Below are 19,483 nucleotides of genomic sequence, written 5' to 3' on the forward strand. Positions count from 1 at the left end.
GCTAATGTATCTTACACTCTTACCTCTTCCTTTGCCAGTTTAGTTTGATGTCTGACATGTTTTATATTAACGTGTCTCCCTTATTAGCTCCTTCTCTGTTCTTTTATTCTTTCCATTTTTTTGTATAATTTATTTGTTAATTAAAGTTGTATGTAAGAACAAAATTTAAGCAAAAGGTTCATGATCTCTTTGCAACATTGTTAGCCTTAACTAGAGATTAATGTGCCAATATACTTGCTAGCTCATATAGGAGAACTGCTTATATATTTCACATTGTTATAGATTATGTCACTATTTCACAATACTTAAGACAGGCTTCTACATTATTAGTATATGATACATTTGCACATAATCTACTTATACATCATTAGTATATATGACACACATGAGTTCTAGAGACTTGGGATATTCAAAGCCATGGTAAAAACAGAGAACTAACTTCTTTGTTTCTGTTTGCAGAAAATTTCAGGCTCCTTATTAGTTAGTATTCTTCTTTATACAAACCATCACCCTGTTGAAGCCTTCTCATTCTTCATGATCATATGGAAAGATTTGACTCTATCTTCCCCAACGATCTCTCTAAGAACATCATCTTCAATCTTCTCAGCTTGCCATAGAGACGGATCCTCAACAAACTCCTCACTGAATATCATACTTGAGACCCACTCTTTCCATGTCGTTCTCCTGTACTTGTCTTCCTCCAATGTTCCTCTGGACAAGAGCTGGTAAACATAAACAACTTTCTGCTGTCCCGGTCTGAATGCACGAGCTATCGCTTGTTTTGTCTTTGAAGGGTTCCATTCTGAGTCAAGCATGATGACCCGTGAAGCAGCGGTTAGACTAATCCCTTCTGCGCAAGCTGTGATCGAGGCCAGTAGGACTCGGGATGGGTTTCCCAGTTCTTCAAATTTGTCTATCACTCTACCTCTCTCGAACAGCTCTAGATCACCGGTTAAGGTCAAGATCTCTCTGCCTCTTTGCCACCTGAAAACGTTCTCAAACAGTTCTATAAACAGACGGATTGGTGCTATGTTGTGGCAAAAGATCAAGATCTTCTCCCTCTTGACCACTCGGTAGACAAGGTTTAGCACAAACATGACTTTAGATCCTTTCTTTGCGTCGTGCTTGTGTTTTTCAATCTCAACAAGTTCTTGTTGGTTGAAGAATTTTGTGCAACAGTTTGATGTCTTGATCAACCAAGGGTGTATAGCTGCCAATGTGGTCTGAAGCTCGACCTCGAGTGGATACCCGTAATGTGTCTTTATTACATCCTGAAGTTTTGTGAGTATCTTATGCTGTACATCCGTCGAGTTCATCAGCAATGTATAGATCTGTAGACCGGGAAGAGCATCTCCACTTCCACTTCCANTTTTGTCTTTGAAGGGTTCCATTCTGAGTCAAGCATGATGACCCGTGAAGCAGCGGTTAGACTAATCCCTTCTGCGCAAGCTGTGATCGAGGCCAGTAGGACTCGGGATGGGTTTCCCAGTTCTTCAAATTTGTCTATCACTCTACCTCTCTCGAACAGCTCTAGATCACCGGTTAAGGTCAAGATCTCTCTGCCTCTTTGCCACCTGAAAACGTTCTCAAACAGTTCTATAAACAGACGGATTGGTGCTATGTTGTGGCAAAAGATCAAGATCTTCTCCCTCTTGACCACTCGGTAGACAAGGTTTAGCACAAACATGACTTTAGATCCTTTCTTTGCGTCGTGCTTGAATTTTTCGATCTCAACAAGTTCTTGTTGGTTGAAGAATTTTGTGCAACAGTTTGATGTCTTGATCAACCAAGGGTGTATAGCTGCCAATGTGGTCTGAAGCTCGACCTCGAGTGGATACCCGTAATGACTCTTTATTACATCCTGAAGTTTTGTGAGTATCTTATGCTGTACATCCGTCGAGTTCATCAACAATGTATAGATCTGTAGACCGGGAAGAGCATCTCCACTTCCACTTCCACTCCCTTCATAATTATCAATGAAACTATTAGTCATATTCTTCAGCATATTGAGACCTTGAAGGCGTTCATCTCCCACGCTCGCATCAATCTTCTTGGCGATTATATCGATGAAGAGTTTACGTGCTCTGTTCTCCAGTAAGTGAGGCGCCTTATTCACATATTGCCTGGTCTTATATTTCTGATCTAACTCCATCAGAACCTCATATATAAACTTTGGTCTAGCCAAACACAGCGTGTTGAAGTACTCACAGAAGTTGTTCTGAAACAATGTACCTGAAAGAAGTATCCTAAAGTCAGTACCAACTTTCATCAAGGCCTTACGTAGTCTTGACTTGGTACTCCTTGGGTTATGTCCTTCATCAAGAACAAGAAGCCCAGGGCTCTCTCTTAGAACTTTAGCCATGTATTTCCGATGAGAAAACTTTGAGTCTTCCCTCATCAGAGTCAGAAACGAGGTGTAACCCATTAGAAGAACGCTTGGATGCGCGTGCCATTTCTGCATTTTTTCTAAGCAATCAAGAACATGCATAGCATCTTGGCTTGGTTTTGGAACTCCATTGAACTGAACTGTGGTGTTATGTTTGAAGGTAGAGTAGGTTTGTCGACCATGGATCAAATGAACCGGGACTGGGATCTCCCATTTGATGAACTCCTTGTACCAAGTGTAGAGAGTTGTTTTAGGAGCAAGAACCAAAGGTCTTTTCCCCGGGAATAGCTTCAAGTAGCTTGTGAGGAAAGCAATGATTAGGAAAGTTTTACCAGCTCCTGGTGTATGAGAGATCACACAACCACCTATCTTATCTGAAGTGGGATCCATAAGTGTGGGTTCCACAGATCCTGCTATATTTCTCCAGAGAAACTCAAAAGCTCGTTGCTGATGCATATGTAGTTTTCTCTTAAGCTGAGGTATTAATGCCCAAACATTGTCACTTTCTTCAGCCACAAGCAATTCCGAAGAATCACTTGACATAGTGAAATCTTTTCTCTCAGCTTCTTCGTGGCTCCATTTAGTCTTTAAGTCATGCTCTTCGATCTGCTTAGTCTCTATGGTCCATTTCTTATGTTCCGCCTATTCAAACCAAACCATGGTATACAATCATTTACAAGCCAACGAATATCATAGATTTGTAAGTTGTGAGTTTGACTTACAAATGGTGCAGAAACATGTTTGATCTCAGTTCCTAAATGACCACATAACCTACAACACAGCCCGATTTCTTCGTCCAGCCTATATTCGTGCTCACAACCGCTTCTCGCCTTTTCAAAAGCCTCGTTGTCCACTCTTACCTAGAGATTTTGATACACCCCACAACAATGGAATTTAGCGGGCACATATGCTTGCATAGTTTTATAATATGAGATGTTTCAAAGAGAATTATACCTCGTTGTCATCAAGAATGTAAGAAGAAGCTAAGCAGAGTTCCATTTCTCTCCATAACATTTCGTTCTCTGAAGTCTCTCCCCCATCATCCTCATTACGGGTCTGTTCCGTATCTCTGTGCAATTTAGATACGAAATTTGTCTTCTTTAACTCCTCCCATTGTTCAACAACACTGGTGGGCTCGTCCTTGGCTGCAATTGTTACCTCAATGTTGTTCATGTATGTATTTATCAGCTTATTATATGCACCTGCACTCAATGTTACTTTCTTAAAGACCCGTGGACGTTCCTCAGAATCCTCAGTTTTTGAAACAACTGACCGCGATGGTCGAGATATTCGTTTTTGAACTGACTTCACATGGTTAGAACCTTTCCAACACAGATCAGCTTCCATCATCTCTTCCATTTCCGTCATTTTCTTCCCATATTTCACAGCTTTACTTCGGTACTTATCAATCTCATCAAAGTACTGGCTTCTTGAGAAACTGCCACCCCCACCCAACAAGTTAGGATCAAGACCAAACCGTTCCAACGGTATAGGCTCAAATACAGGAGTGAAAGGAATAACAGAAATCTCGGAGTTCCGCTCTTTTCGACCAAGTCCATTTCCTTTCCTCTTCTTCACCAAAACAGTCTCGTCTCTACGAACTTTTGGTATATCTTCTTGAGAATTAGTTATTTTTTTCTTGAACAAACATGACAATGGTACATACAAATCATCATTAGTATCACCATCTTCTTCGTCCTCACTCTCCACATTAACAACAGCCAATTTATCATATCGGTATGGCATCATCCGCACCCAACCGTCATTTATATCTGGCTGATAATCACATCCGGTATATATATCAGGTCTCACTTTCCTTCTCTTGGACCGACGCAGTTCCACTACCTCTTCTTCTTCAGGATAACAATCAGTTTCTTGCTTTATTTCAGGATCTTGAGAATCATCGACTATATCAGCCGGATTAAACTGAACCACTTTTGACAACGAAACACCGTCTTCAAAAGTAATATTCATCGAACTTATAGAACTGCTAGAGCCTTCATCTGTTATAATCTGATATACCATCTTGGTTTGCACTGTTCTAATGTGAAAGACAATGCTTTTCATAGTTGAAGTAACAGCCAACCACGAAAGATCCGGCAAGAACTTTCCCAACGACAGTCTTGTTCTTGTCAACGAAGTACAGTCCTCAGAGAACTTCCACCTGTAGAACTGATCACTACTTTGTTCCTTGTAAAACTTCTGGAGAATAGAGATTTGGTTTAGACCGATGAGCACAGAATCTTTATTGATTCTTTGTTTATCAGAAGCAATGCAGCCTTGGTCTATGTAAATTCTAACGTTGAACTTGCAAGAGCACTCAGACTGATCATGAGGCTTCCTATCTATAGAAACTATCCTCGCATCAACCCAAACCTATGCAAGAAACAGATGCAGAGTGTTTTTATGAGTTCGAAGATGCAAGAAAAAAGAGAATTCAAGCAATTGGAGCTATATATATACCGGTTCCAGGTCATCCTCATGGAGAGGATAGAGAACACAAACATCGATGTCAGGCCTAAGGAAACAGATACAGTCGGTCAATGTCGCCTTTCTTGCTCTGACACGAAGCCTTTGGAACGGACGGATATCTTCCAACACATAACCATTCTCTAACAGACGTATTGCCATCTTTCCATCTTCGATCCTTATGTGTTCCACAGCCTTCCATGTACCCGAGCAGAAGAACTCGAAAGCTAAGAGTAAAAACCAATATTAAGTCAAATGAACTGCACTAACTTCGTACCTAAAAAATAAGCACAGCAGAAAATTTATAAGAGGGAAAATGAAACGACACTTACGGCATGGATTAAAGGGATGCTTCAAACCATAGAAACGTCTTTTCTTCATCTTTATAATCTTTTGGATCAGTCAAGAAACCCAAAAAGTCAGATTGCATATCTTTCATAGCAATAGTAACTCAAAGATCAGCAGAAAAGGACACAACAGAGTGCTCTGTTCATGTGAGCTTATGCTTAGTTGATTAAGGGAAAGGCTAAGTGCATGTGCATCTGTGCATGTAATAAAAATTTGGTTATTATAATGATGCCTCTATCTTTCCAAATCACTAAGAACGAAGTCTAATCTCAAATGCACACTAGAATCCAAAAGGTCCACAAATCTTAGCATTTGTTGTTATTTCAGGCAAAAAAAACAAAACCCAGATATTTTCCTGGAACTGATAGCCGAAAGGGGCAAAACATATTAAAATTTAGTCACTAAAGGCTAAAGCATCGTTATCACTGCAATTAAAAAGGTAAAAAAGTAATAATTAATTAACTGTAACAATTCCCCTATGATCAACAAAACCCAGATATTTCAAGAAACAAAAAAAAAAGTAAAACAAAAACATTGAAGGTGATGATTTAGGAAGCAAATGATCATGATCTAGACAGCAGAACCTTAAAGTCCAAGCACCAACAAGAGACTCCGATTGAATCAAGAAAAGATGATCGGAGAACAGAGTTAGTGAGTGGACCTTGGAAACAAAACCAGATTGTACAGTGAAATGGAGAGACCAAGAGGCAAGAGAGATAATTTACTATTCCATGATTCAAGGGCAATGGATGGAGGTAAGATATATGTAGAGGAAAAAAAAGACGGAGAGTTCGACACCACACACTACTAGTTATATCAAAATCTTGGCCATTGCGAAGATCTTAATTTTACATTATATATTGTACCAAGATTTGTTATTTGTATACAAAAAAAATTGCTGAAATTAAATATCTAAACGACAGAGCAAAACAATCCGATTTCAAATTCGTTTGAAATTATTTTTGGTTTTAAAATATATTTTTATGTTAATTTAACATAGTGTTGGTGTATTTGCACTATTTTCCTCTAGTTTGGATTGTCGTCTTTAGAGTTTTTTTCTAATTAATGTTTGGTTGACAAAAAAATAACAAAAGTTTTTATATGTAATTAAGATTCATTTTTCAAAAATTAAACAAAGGCTATAACTTTTTTGGTTATTTTTAAGTCGATATGAAGAGAGTGAGTGAGTAAAAAAAATTGTGAGTGAGACAAGGATTATAAAAGGAAGGAGTCCACAATTGGACTATCAACAAACAAACCAAACAAGCAGAGAGGGGTTTGAGGAGAGAGGGTATTGGTAAATTCACATATTTACAATTTTTAACTAAGGGACGGTTGTGATTTATTATGATTTTATCTACTAGATAGGATAAATTTTCAAACACAAGAAAGACAAGCCATAAAAAGTTGGTGAGATCCACTTTGAAGATATGGTGGTAAGTCTTTGAAAGCTCAGTGTTCTAAATAATAAGCTATGGTAACTAGACATGCATGCCTACAATAAAAATAACAATAGAAGTAGTAATCTACAGTAAAAAATTGTGAAGGGCAAAAGGAGCTAGATCTAAGGAGTGAAGAGTTCTCATCTGTGAAAAAGAAATCGAGGTATTACAATCACCTTATTTACAGAACACAATGTTTTTTTGTTACGAATCAATTTTTTTTTTTTAGTGTAAGTTATAGGATATCTAAAAGTTTGATGAAAAAAAATCACCGATTCGAACGTATCTGAAACTATTTCATATTATATATTTCGTCGTTGTTTTTCTTTTTCTTTATCTGAATATATTATAGCCTCAAAATTTCCGTCTCTGTTTACTTATCTTTGTTTAACTTTTTCTGTTTCAATCACTTTAATAATATCATTAAATTACTTTTTAAATCCTAAATTTTATATAAAATATTTGAGGATAAGTGCCACTGCAGACTATTTACTAATAAAATTGGTCCGCAGCGGTTTGTTGTCTGCCCTATTTTTGGGACGTTTTAGTCCGCTGACAGATTTGTCCGCCGTCACCATTCAAACCCTCACCAAATCCATAACATCATGATATCTAAAACCCATAAAAATTTACCCCAAAAAATAAATTTAATTACAAATATTTTTTAAGAAATTAGTTCATGTTATTTTAATTTCTTTTAGAAAATAATAAAACACTACACCTAAAAAATAGTAATTATACACTACATAATATATTGATGCAAAACTATAGTACATTTCAAATATACAAAGACATTACTTACATATATAATTAATATAATAAATAAATTACATTTTGCATTTATAAACAAAAATTTAACCCGCGGTGTATCGCGGATGAATATTTATCTGTATAGATTTACCTCCTTTTTTGGTCAGCTATAATAACTAAAAGAAAATCTTTGACCACAACTTTTCAAAGTCTAACTTTTACAATTTTTTTTTTTGGGGGATAAATTGCCTATAAAGTTACATTATAATTTGTTTTAAAATGGCTAAAGTGATTTATCTCTATAAAATTATTTATATGTAAAATTTAATGTAAAATTATTTATATCTCTATAAAAGTTACATTGACGATCCATATGGTCTCTTAGTTTCAAGAATGTCGCTAATTAATTAAGAGGGTACTTAGTAATGACCTGAACACTCGTAGCAATAGCCTCGGTAAAAGGATCCATGTCCTGTGACATTATAAACTTGAAAATTCAATCAGAAAGAAGAAAGAAGAAAATAATTTATATGTAGTAGGCAGGCAGGTAAAAGCATTGTTTTCCTGATCAATGACACAGCCATGCTAGTTTAAAATCATGAGCAATTAGAATAATAAAAAAAGACACTGCTGAAACAAAGCAACTTTCAAATTTATGTACCTTCATCTTCATATCAGCACTTCAAGGGTTTGATACAAGACCGGGTTCAACAGTGAAAGAAAACAGTAATCGAGGTCGGAGGATGGCCAGGCCAGGTGAATCGTCGATTTAGGACTAGGGGTTTTGAAATACTGACTTAAAGTGCTCATAGTCATACTCGTGAGTTAATTTTTTATTGGGCTTATGGCACTAAAGTTTTGGTCTATTAAAGCTAGCCCTGGGCATCCGGGTATCCGATGGGATTCGGGTTCGGATGTTCGGGTTTTCGGATTTTCAGATGTAGAGATATAAAATCCGATCAGGTATTTTCTAATATCGGGTTGGGTTCGGATCGGGTGTCTTCGGGTTCGGGTAATTTCGGATTACCCGAAGTCATATAAAAAAAAAATATATACTTTCTATCTTCCTCTTTTTGTCTCCTTCTTCTTCATCTCTCTTCTTCAAACAAAAAAAACCCTAGATTTGTTTATCCATGGCCACTACTTCAAAAATTAAATCCTTCAAATTCCCTACCAAATCTAATATTTATAGCAAATTATATGATATGATTCATATTTATCTTCCAACCGCACTCACTCTTCAAACTATATTTTTTTTGTAGATTTGCTTGTCATGTTTCTACTAAAATTGATCTGGGTAATAAAAAAAATAAAATAATTATAGGTTCTGTTGATTGTAGATTTGCTTGTCATGTTTTTATATATATATATATATATATAAATAATTAACATTTTCATACTATGACATAAAACTAAAGTGACAAAATGGTTTATGATAAACTTGTAAATGTCTAAGGTACTGGGTTCAAACCCACTTAAATACATTTTTGTATTTATTTCGGGTTAGTTCGGATATCCGAATTTCAAAAAAACTAAATCCGATCGGGTATTTAGTACTATCCAAATCCGAACCGCACTGCCTATTTCGGGTCGGGTTCGGGTTTCGGATTCGGTTAAAATGCCCAGGCCTAATTAAGGCTCAATATTGCTTTGCTTGTTGTTAATGGGTTTCCAGATGTCCACAAATTAACATCCTAAACGAGTTGATAATTATGTAATTACTTGCGATTTTACAAAATGAGTTGATTTAACGTTAACAGTAAAAATTAATATTATATCTTGTTTGTGATAAGCTGAGTGAAGAAGAATAGGCGTAACACTTGTTGACTTAATTGCTCAAAACCTACGTGCTGTTTTATCCTCCGGAACTACTTGCTGTTTATTTTTTTAATACGTGAAACTAATTTTCCTAGTAAAGAAACTTGAGCTTGGTTGTGTACCTAATTGTGTGTTCTCTTTGGTTTCTTTACATTTACAATTGGTAGCAAAACATTTGTTGAATAATTCATTCTTCATTATCATATTCATTTCATTTTAATGCAGGTGGTGTTTGATACAACAAACTATGGATATAGAAGTTGGGAGGAGATCAATATGATGAAGATACTTGGAGCTAAAGATGACAATAAACTCAAAATATGTTTCCAAAGATTTAGCTGTTATTTTTTTTAGTATCAGGCATCAATCAATTGTTAAGACATCAATTAAAAAATTAAAACAAACGTTCCATTATTGCAACAACACTCAAACCAGCAATTGAAGAACTAAAACAGAATCCGTCCCAGAAATTAAAAGGAAGAATGAATACACTTTTTTAGGGCAAGATTAATGCATCAAACACTCCTATGCCACATTCTGCCCTAGTGAGTAAGAAGCTGATCAAAATCGCCGTTGAGCAAATGAGGAGGGGGTTCAGAGTAGTTTACATCCACTTGTTCCATTGATTTTGACATATCCTCCACAGTGAATGGAATGCTGTGTTTTGATTGATTCCCTCACGTTAGTTGATAAATGACAAGGGGTACAATGTACGAAGAGATTTTACCACAAAATAAGCTTAAGTTACCTCGAGTCATTGTCCAAAAGAAAGGGACTGGTTACAGGATTCCGTTTCAAGTCCTCTGTAATCATAGCCCTCATGTTTGTAACCAACTATTCAGTTTTGGAAAAAAACATAGTTAATAACATTATCTAGGGGAAAAACAAAGCTTAGTTATGTAAAAGTGAAACATACATCTGAAGAAACAGTCCGAGTGCCATATTTGCCATCCCAATACATTATGCTGATTCTGTATAACTGTTGTATACTTAGCACCTGAAACACGAAAAAATCTTACAATGTTCAGTAATTAGTAAGAGACGGATTTAACCTAGTAGAAGAGCGAGGCTAAATACCGGACAGAGTTCTCTTGTTACTTCTTCTAAGGTCATTTTCGGCTTTTCACGAATGACCTGGATAGAGAGCCAAAAAGTTATTAGTTTACATAAGCAAACAATGTAATGGAAGCATATAAGGAGTAACATATATAGCGTAAACTAAGAATTTCACCAGGAAACCAACAGCCTGCCTGGTATGCCTCAACTCGTCCCAAGCTAAGCCAACATACTGTAATAAAAAATTGAAACAATAAGTCATTTTTTTTTGGGATGAACATGTGGAAGAGGCAAAAGTGTGGTAAACTTAGATTGTGGCTTACTTCATCGGTCGCCTCTACACACCATTTTTTCAGTTCAGCCAAACCTGCTTCAACGTACTCCCCATGGCTTAATGAGCAACACTCACGACGTAGAAGAAAACTACACAAGTTAATTTATTACCGATCTTTGAGTCAACCAAGAAAGAAAACTGAGTTAAAAAAAAGAGACAAAGAGGACTGATTACAACTGAGCATGCCTGTTAAAAAGTTGATGATTGATGAAGCTGAATACTTGCGTGAATATTTTGCTGACTAAAAAAGGTGGAACCTGAATCATGTAAATCATCATTGCTCAATAGATTGTCTCAAATTGGAAACCCAAAACGTGAAGTTTTACTCTTTTGTTATTTTTTTTGTTTTCTAATGGATCATCAGAACTCACATTGTTTGCTTTCATTAGATTCAGGTAACTGTTTAGGCTTTCCACAATACTAAGCCAGTGAGCAACTAGAGGTTGTGTGTTTTCTGCTATCGTCCCTGGGTTCTGTGTTATCCACTAACTCGATAAATTAATCGATAAAAGTATACAGGCGGATCAGAAGTTAGCTATAAACACAAAAGATCAATAGATATGTAACCTTGATACACAACTCAAGGAGAGGAAGGATCTCTTTCTTTAGATTATCTGTGATCATTCCATATATTCCCTCGATGAATGCAACAAGCTTCTGCTTGAATGCCTATTTGGATTGTAACAAGACAGAACTGAGGCTAACACACATTAAGGCAGATTAAAAAGAACGAAAGATTTGCATTGCAGCTTCTTACTCGGGACATTGGTGTTGTAGCACTTGCGGTTGCGGACATGCGTCGCAGTAAGAAAAACAACGTGGCTAAATTAGATAACCAATACGCTAAAACCTCGTTACTATTATCTGGGACCTGTAATGAAAGACAACATTGTCCATGTTGATACTTATCAACGTTCCAGGGTTTAGAATATGTTGTAGGTAACCATGAAACAAGAAAGAACGAGCTTATTACTTCAGTGGCCGAAGCAAGCACTTGAACAATACGGTTAAAGATGTTGGTGCTTTTGTCTTCAAATGATCTCCAGTGGATGAGACATTTGTAAATGACATATGCAGCAACAGGCTTGCCTCCATCATATCCAAGGTTTTGTGAGATGCACTTCACTAGTACTTCCTGGTTTTCCTGATTCACACCAAAGATAAAGTTATATGTTAAAATATTTTTTAGTGTATACTCAACCAATACTGGAGTGTCTGTCTCATTACTGACAGGAGGTGTTTCTTCAATAGTTTTCTCTGTAGCCTCCCGTTCTCTAAGGGCTCCAGTTTCTTGTGTAGCCTGATTCAATTTTGAGCATGACGAATCATGGTTTTTTATTTTCTTAGTTAAGTAACCAAGAATAACGCAGTTTAATTAAGTGGATAATTAGTAATGACCTGAATAACAATATCAGCCTCAGTAAAAGGATTCATGTCCTGTGACATTTAAACCATTATAAGTGTCTAGGGTCTCATTATCAAATATAATCAGAAAAAAAAAAAACCATTTCAATTCATATGTATCAGAAAGAAGAAAAAAGTTCTTTGATTATAGTTAGAGCCTCTCTGTAGCATCAAAACTTGTAAAAGAAAACGGAAGTCACAAAACAATGAAAAAAGTATATTGGCTAAGATTAACAAACATGAACAAACTGCTAGTTCATAAATTTTTCTCAACATGTGAAAGGGCTTGTGAACAATGAAGAAACAACTTACTTCAATGCCCGAAGCTAATAATTGTATGAATGATACGGTCAATCAAGAACGATGGTTTCCACATGTATCCATTTATACAAATGTTCAGGATCCAAATTTGGATTTTTTTTCTTAAAAAGAAAAAATTGCAAATAAAGAAAAAACATGAAATTTTTGTAGGAAAAAGTTGCAAAAAGGACTAAATATCATTATTGTGACAAAAAAAAGGATTAAATATCATTATAGATAGATTCTCAAATTTGTAAGCTGTAGCTGGATAAGTTAACTCTTATAGTACTAAATATCTTTAAAAAAATTAAATGTGTGATCTATTGAAATTTTTGTAGGAAAAAGTTGCAAAAGGACTAAATATCATTATTGTGACAAAAAAAAGGACTAAATATCATTATAGATAGATTCTCAAATTTGTAAGCTGTAGCTGGATAAGTTAACTTTTATAGTACTAAATATCTTTAAGAAAAAATTAATGTGTGATCTATTGAAATTTTTTTGTAGGAAAAAGTTGCAAAAAGGGACTAAATATCATTATTGTGACAAAAAAAGACTAAATATCATTATAGATAAATTCTCAAATTTGCAAGCTGTAAAAATTCTCAAATTCTCAAATTTGATAAGTTAACTTTTATAGTACTAAATATCTTTAAAAAAAAATTAATGTGTGATCTATTCAGTAAGATTTTGATGCACTTTCTTATCATAATTGTTTATATCTTTTGAAAAGTTCTATATATGAAATGGTATGGATCTTGACCTATAAATGTTTGTATTATTGGTGTCACTCATTGCTATCCAGATTTAAACGCAAATAAATGTTTGTTAATGTTAATGATAAGAAGAAAAAAAAGAAGAGAATTATATTACTATATAAATTTATATAATTTTTTTACTTGTCAGATCTATCATATTCCTTTCATTCATTAATATTAATATTTTCATTTAATATAGTCAAAAGATATAGTCAACAAAAAATATATATATATATATAGTCAAAAGATATAGTCAACAAAAATATATATATATATATATATATATATATATATATAGTCAAAAGATATGTTCAAAATACAAAATAAATGTCAACAACTTTTTGGAAAAACATTTAATAGCAAAATTAAGCGGATTGGGAAATATGAAATTACCAAAACTAAGATTAATTATATAAGTGGAATCTCTCTAAAAGATAGCACCATCTTATTCAGTTAAATTTATACAAAATAATAAATATCATAATGGGTATCACAAAAGCTTTGGTGATTTTTCAAATTGTCATATTAGCAGTTTCGTTGTCCAATCATATTGTTATTGCCTCAGATATATTTAAATCTTTTGGGTTTGTGATTGTGATATGCTAATAATCATAACTTTTGGAGTCTATACAAAACTCTAAATAATATATAGACATGTTATACGTAAGTATATATACAAATATACAATACATATACTTGCATATACACAGGGTTCAGGTGTAAAAATCACAAAAATTGTTATACTCTCTGTTCAATTTTAGAAAAATGGGCCTTACTTACATATAAATATTTTGTGAAAATTATTTTGAGCCTATAAATACATTTATATTTAGTATAGTGCCATTGCAAATGCACTTGTTGCACATCTCTATCACCAGCTATGCATATACATATTTTAATATATATATTTTGGTGGTTTTGTGTAGATGCAGAGATCGACAAAGTTTCGGATAATTGCATCTCTGTGTGTATTAGAGGACATGGGTATGGGTCAAGATTAATATTTTGGTCACGAGAATGTTTGGCAGCCTGTACTAAAAAGGGATACCACAACGGAGATTGTGTAAGCCAAGGTGGTCTAGCACGTTGTTGTTGCTATTAGTCCCCTAATGCTAAGCAATTTAAACGTTGTATTTATACAATTTTAGCATCCGACTTATGATTATCGTGTTAATTTACAATAAATAAAATAAAATAAAAAGTAATGTTTTTTTTTCTATGCCTTCGCAATCAAACTTAAAAAAAAAAAACATAGTGGATATGAATTATATGATTAATTTTATATATAGAGTTGTTTTTTTTCTTTCTAACAATAAAAGTAAGGTTACCCCGGAACAAAATACTCGACCACCTGATGGTCGTGCCTAAGTTAGCCAAAATGAAACATTCGCATGGCTGTCCTCATCAGCAATGTTCTGAAAGCTCCGTAAGAAGAACTCAGCCTGGTCACATCCTCCAAGACCAGAGCATAGCCTCACGCCTCTCCATTTTGGATCTGCCGACCTCACCGCCACATAAGCGAGATTAGCTCCCAAATGAATTCTATCAGCATTGAATCTCACTTCTCTTTTTGCTTCTCTCTCGCAATAACGTTTACGAGTTTGATCCAAAATATGCATATGTGGTAAGATCTATTTACATCACCAACTTTGATGTTAAGTAAACCAGAGGAGAGAGTCTTTGGAACTGGAGAGCGTCTAACTTTGATGGCTAATGAGAAAATTCTCCTGTGCAATTTGATCTATCTGAGGTAATTCTCCAAGTCCCTTCTTCTGATTGGTCTCTGCTAAAAGTTAAAACATGATTCAATTCAACAAATTGTAATCGGTTTAGCTCGTCTAAAAGCAAACTGGAAATTGCAAAGAGTTGGGTTTTAATCAGTCAAAAGCTTTGGTAAGGAAAACACTCTCAGAGGAAAAGAGGGGTTGCTGTTTATCACAATTTTGAGAGAGTTGATAAGAGTGAGTGGACGAAACAACTTGAGCAAAGAAAGTCACATAACACTTCAAAAAACTACAAGCTGTTTTTTTTTTCTCCTTAGTTAACAACTACTTGCCGTTTTGTTATTGTCACACTGACGCTTTGTTATCGTCACACTGACGCGCATAGACTCGAAGGAAATCCCAATATGAGCTCATTTTGCAGAAACCGATGGCGTTACTCAAATTAGCAACTCTGGTGTATTTAAAACACAAGAATTGATCGACGACGACGCCGATACAGGAAACTCAAAATCGTTTAGTAAAAATCCTCTTTTTTTTTTTTCTTTTTTTTTTTTTGTTTCCATGTACAAACAACGCTTTCGTAGATGTATTTGTTTCAGGGCTTTGAATTAAGTTTCGGAAAAATCCAAACTTTTTGAAGCGATGATTGTCAAAATAAAAGTTTAGATTGACACAAGATTTTATTTAATGTCACAAGAGGTTGTCTATGTTGTCGGCCAATGTGTTTTGTTTGTGGAAATGCTTTGTCTCTACTCTGTTCAAACGAGGGTTTCTATCAAGTGTCTTTGAATTCACTTCGAAAAATCCAAACTTGGAATTAGCTTTCACTCTGTTTACACACCTTAATAAGTTTGACTGTTGAAAAATGAAAAGTAGAAGTCCACATACTTTGTTTTGATTTTGTGACCATTTTAAATGAGTTTCAGTTTTGAACCGCATTTACTAGCCCCACCCACGACAGTAATGCAATCGTATTTTGGATTTTTCTTACCTTAAAAATTCCTTTCATTTTCTGGTTTTAAGTTAGAAGCAGAACCTTTTTTACCTTTGTATAAGCGACATGAAGCTGTCTCTTTCACTTGCTTTCCATGCTACTATCTTCTTGCTTCAATTTTGCAGCGTGTTCTTTGCTGAAGCCAGGTTTTCAAATGAGACTGACATGAAAGCTTTGCTCGAGTTCAAGTCTCAAGTTTCTGAAAACAAGAGAGAGGTCTTGGCCTCATGGAATCACTCCTCCCCGTTTTGCAATTGGATTGGGGTCACATGTGGCCGCAGGCAAGAAAGAGTTACAAGTCTGAACCTTGGAGGATTCAAATTGGCCGGTGCAATCTCACCTTCCATTGGTAATCTCTCTTTTCTCAGATTACTTAATCTTGCGGACAACTCTTTTGAAAGTACCATCCCTCAAGAAGTTGGAATGCTATTTAGGCTCCAACACTTGAACATAAGCTTTAATCTTCTCGAAGGTAGGATTCCTCCTAGTCTTTCTAGCTGCTCCAGACTGTCAGCTCTTGATTTATCGTCAAACCATCTAGGACATGGCGTTCCTTCAGAACTAGGTTCACTTTCTAAGCTTGCCATACTGGATCTTAGTATAAACAACCTTACGGGACATTTTCCGGCGTCTTTAGGAAACTTGACTTCACTCCTGAAACTTAACTTTGCATATAACCATATGGAAGGACAGATTCCAGACGAAGTAGCTAGATTGACTCAAATGGTATATTTCCAAATATCACTGAATAGTTTTTCTGGTGGTTTTCCTCCTGCACTGTACAACATCTCCTCGCTTGAGTATCTATCTCTAGCTGACAATTTCTTCTCGGGTAACCTTAGGCCTGATTTTGGTGATCTTCTACCAAATCTAAGAAGGCTTATTTTGGGAACAAATCAGTTCACTGGAGCTATTCCCATAACACTTACCAATATCTCAAGCCTTGAAAAGTTTGATATATCATCTAATTACCTGACAGGAAGTATCCCTCTGAGCTTTGGAAAATTACGTAATCTGTTGTGGTTAGGGATTCGTAACAACTCACTGGGAAATAACTCGTTCAGTGATCTTGAATTTATTGGTGCATTGGCGAACTGCACTCAGTTAGAGCATTTAGATGTTGGTTACAATATACTTGGAGGTGAGCTGCCTGCCTCCATATCCAATCTGTCCACTAAATTGACTAGTCTGTACCTTGGAGGAAATCTTATCTCTGGGACCATTCCTAGTGACATCGGGAATCTTGAAAGCCTGCAAGAACTCAGTTTAGAAACAAACTTTTTGACTGGAGGACTTCCCGTCTCTTTCACGAAGCTTTTGGGGTTGCGAGTTGTGGATTTGTATTCAAATGCAATATCTGGGGAAATACCATCTTATTTTGGCAGCATGACTCAGTTGCAAAAGCTCCATTTGAATAACAATAGTTTCCACGGAAAAATCCCTCAGAGTCTTGGACGTTGTCGATATTTGCTAGACCTATGGCTTGATACAAATAGGTTGAATGGGAGTATACCTCAGGAAATACTGCAAATTCCATCCCTCGCTTATATAGATTTTTCTGACAATTTGTTGACCGGCTCTCTTCCGGAAGAGGTTGGAATGTTAAAACTTCTTGTTGGACTAGGTGCTTCGAACAACAAATTATCAGGACAGATCCCAAAAGCTATAGGTGGTTGTCTCTCGATGGAATTTCTCTATGTGCAAGGAAATTCGTTTGAGGGAGCCATTCCAGACATAAGCCGGTTGGTAAGCCTAAAAAAGGTTGACTTCTCCAACAACAATCTCTCTGGCCGCATACCTCGATATCTGGCCAACCTTCCATTGCTGCAAAATCTGAATCTTTCTATGAATAAGTTCGAGGGAAGGGTGCCAACGATAGGAGTGTTTCGAAATGCTTCAACAGTTTCTGTTTTTGGAAATGAAAATCTATGCGGAGGCGTCATAGAAATGCAACTAAAACCATGCACTGTGCAGGCATCACCAAGGAAGAGAAAGCCGCTCTCAGTTGGAAAGAAAGTTGCCAGTGGTATTGGTCTAGGTATAGCTTCACTTTTGCTAATCATAATTGTGGCTTCTCTGTGTTGGTTCATGAAGAGGAGAAACAAGAATAATTCCAGTGATAGTAACCAACCTGATTCTAAAACTTTGGGGATGTTCCATGAAAAGGTAAGTTATGAAGAGCTTGATAGTGCAACAAGTGGCTTCTCTTCAACCAATCTGATTGGTTCAGGCAATTTTGGTAATGTTTATAAAGGATTGCTAGGCCTTGAGAATAAAGTCGTCGCTGTTAAAGTTCTGAACCTCTTGAAGCATGGAGCAACTAAAAGCTTTATGGCGGAATGTGAGACCTTCAAGGGTGTACGGCATCGTAACCTTGTTAGACTGATAACAGTTTGTTCAAGCCTCGATTCCAAGGGAAATGAATTCAGAGCTCTGGTCTATGAGTTCATGCCAAAAGGAAGTCTGGATATGTGGCTGCAGCCAGAGGATGAGGAAAGGGGAGATATTCACTCGAGACCCTTGACACTTGCAGAGAAACTCAACATAGCAATAGATGTGGCTTCCGCATTGGAGTATCTGCACGTTCATTGTCATGACCCTGTTGCTCACTGTGATGTTAAGCCAAGCAACGTTCTTTTAGACGGTGATCTGACTGCTCATGTTAGTGACTTTGGTTTGGCTCGGCTCCTCTATAAATACGATCGAGAATCTTTTCTAGACAAGTTTAGTTCTGCTGGTGTCAGAGGCACCATTGGCTATGCGGCACCAGGTAAGTAAACATATATATGCAAAAAGTATTGTTCAACCTTGAATCATCCAACCTCATTGTCTATGTTGTTTCTTTGAAATATGTTTGCAGAATATGGAATGGGAGGCCAACCATCAATACAAGGAGATGTGTACAGCTTTGGAATTCTACTTTTGGAGATGTTTACTGGAAAGAAACCGACAGATGAATCATTTGCAGGCGATTATAACCTCCACAGCTACACGAAGTCAGAATTGTCCGGTTGCACAAGCAGTGGAGGCAGCAACGCCACTGATGAGTTATTGAGACTAGTTTTGCAGGTGGGAGTAAGGTGTTCTGAAGAATATCCAAGGGATAGGATGAGAACTGCTGAAGCAGTTCAAGAATTAATCTCAATCAGATCTAAGTTCTTCAGTTCCAAGAGAACTAATAAAGAGCTAAGCCCCCGGGACGCTCCAGAAAGTTCTCCTCAGGAATGGATGTTAAATGCGGACATGAATACAATCTAGACAAAAGCGAGGACGTCACCATCACCTTCTCAGCTACTTATGGACAACAGTAAATGAGTATCTGCTTCTGCTTTAGTAATGAGTATCTGCGTCTGCTTCATCGAAACAGATCAATGTTGGGAGAGACTACTTATTACTTTATTAGTATATATCAAGGGAATAAAGAACGTTGGTAATCTAGCTCTGTTGTAGTCTTAAATCACTTTTAATCCTTTTTTTGTTGTAGGTAAAAATGATTATGACCACATAGATATGGTTGTTGAATATCCTTTTTCGTTTTGAAACACAATATAGTTCTCTGTGTCTATGCCCATAAAGATTGAGCAAAACTTGTTATTGAAGAAGTGCGCTCATAACAAGACAAAGCCCATCATCAATAGACAAACCTGCTAACATTTCGACCGAGTACCCAATATAATATGCAAGAATGTGTGTACTTTGG

At 36.1% G+C, this 19,483-nt stretch overlaps 3 protein-coding genes across 4 annotated transcripts; 1 reads left to right on the top strand and 2 right to left on the bottom strand.

Moving 5' to 3' along the window:
* Positions 218–6,041, bottom strand: LOC104736116 (SNF2 domain-containing protein CLASSY 2). 2 transcript variants are annotated; one of them, XM_010456045.2, is made up of 7 exons: positions 5,788–6,041; positions 5,188–5,397; positions 4,850–5,082; positions 3,341–4,762; positions 3,109–3,246; positions 1,575–3,028; positions 218–984 (listed from the first exon to the last, which is right to left on the bottom strand). In XM_010456045.2, exons 2-7 carry the CDS (start codon positions 5,234–5,236, stop codon positions 507–509), a joined length of 3,774 nt encoding a protein of 1,257 aa, XP_010454347.1. In that variant the 5' UTR covers positions 5,237–5,397; positions 5,788–6,041; the 3' UTR covers positions 218–506. The 2 variants fall into 2 exon arrangements, with proteins under 2 accessions (XP_010454347.1, XP_010454346.1); XM_010456044.2 differs by having other exon boundaries at positions 218–1,351; positions 1,942–3,028; positions 5,788–6,039.
* LOC104736121 (myosin-17-like) lies at positions 9,563–12,479 on the bottom strand. Its single transcript, XM_010456051.1, has 14 exons — positions 12,320–12,479; positions 12,002–12,040; positions 11,835–11,903; positions 11,577–11,747; positions 11,361–11,474; positions 11,171–11,272; positions 10,975–11,076; positions 10,790–10,860; positions 10,593–10,692; positions 10,445–10,501; positions 10,291–10,347; positions 10,130–10,210; positions 9,962–10,047; positions 9,563–9,870 (listed from the first exon to the last, which is right to left on the bottom strand). The coding sequence occupies exons 2-14, from the start codon at positions 12,035–12,037 to the stop codon at positions 9,756–9,758; spliced, it is 1,161 nt and encodes a 386-aa protein (XP_010454353.1). The 5' UTR covers positions 12,038–12,040; positions 12,320–12,479; the 3' UTR covers positions 9,563–9,755.
* LOC104736119 (LRR receptor-like serine/threonine-protein kinase EFR) lies at positions 14,326–19,380 on the top strand. The gene is made up of 2 exons (XM_010456048.2): positions 14,326–18,553; positions 18,644–19,380. Exons 1-2 carry the CDS (start codon positions 15,850–15,852, stop codon positions 19,039–19,041), a joined length of 3,102 nt encoding a protein of 1,033 aa, XP_010454350.1. The 5' UTR covers positions 14,326–15,849; the 3' UTR covers positions 19,042–19,380.

The sequence above is a fragment of the Camelina sativa genome, chromosome 13 (assembly GCF_000633955.1).
Source record: "Camelina sativa cultivar DH55 chromosome 13, Cs, whole genome shotgun sequence".
In the NCBI taxonomy this organism is placed as follows: Eukaryota; Viridiplantae; Streptophyta; class Magnoliopsida; order Brassicales; family Brassicaceae; genus Camelina; species Camelina sativa.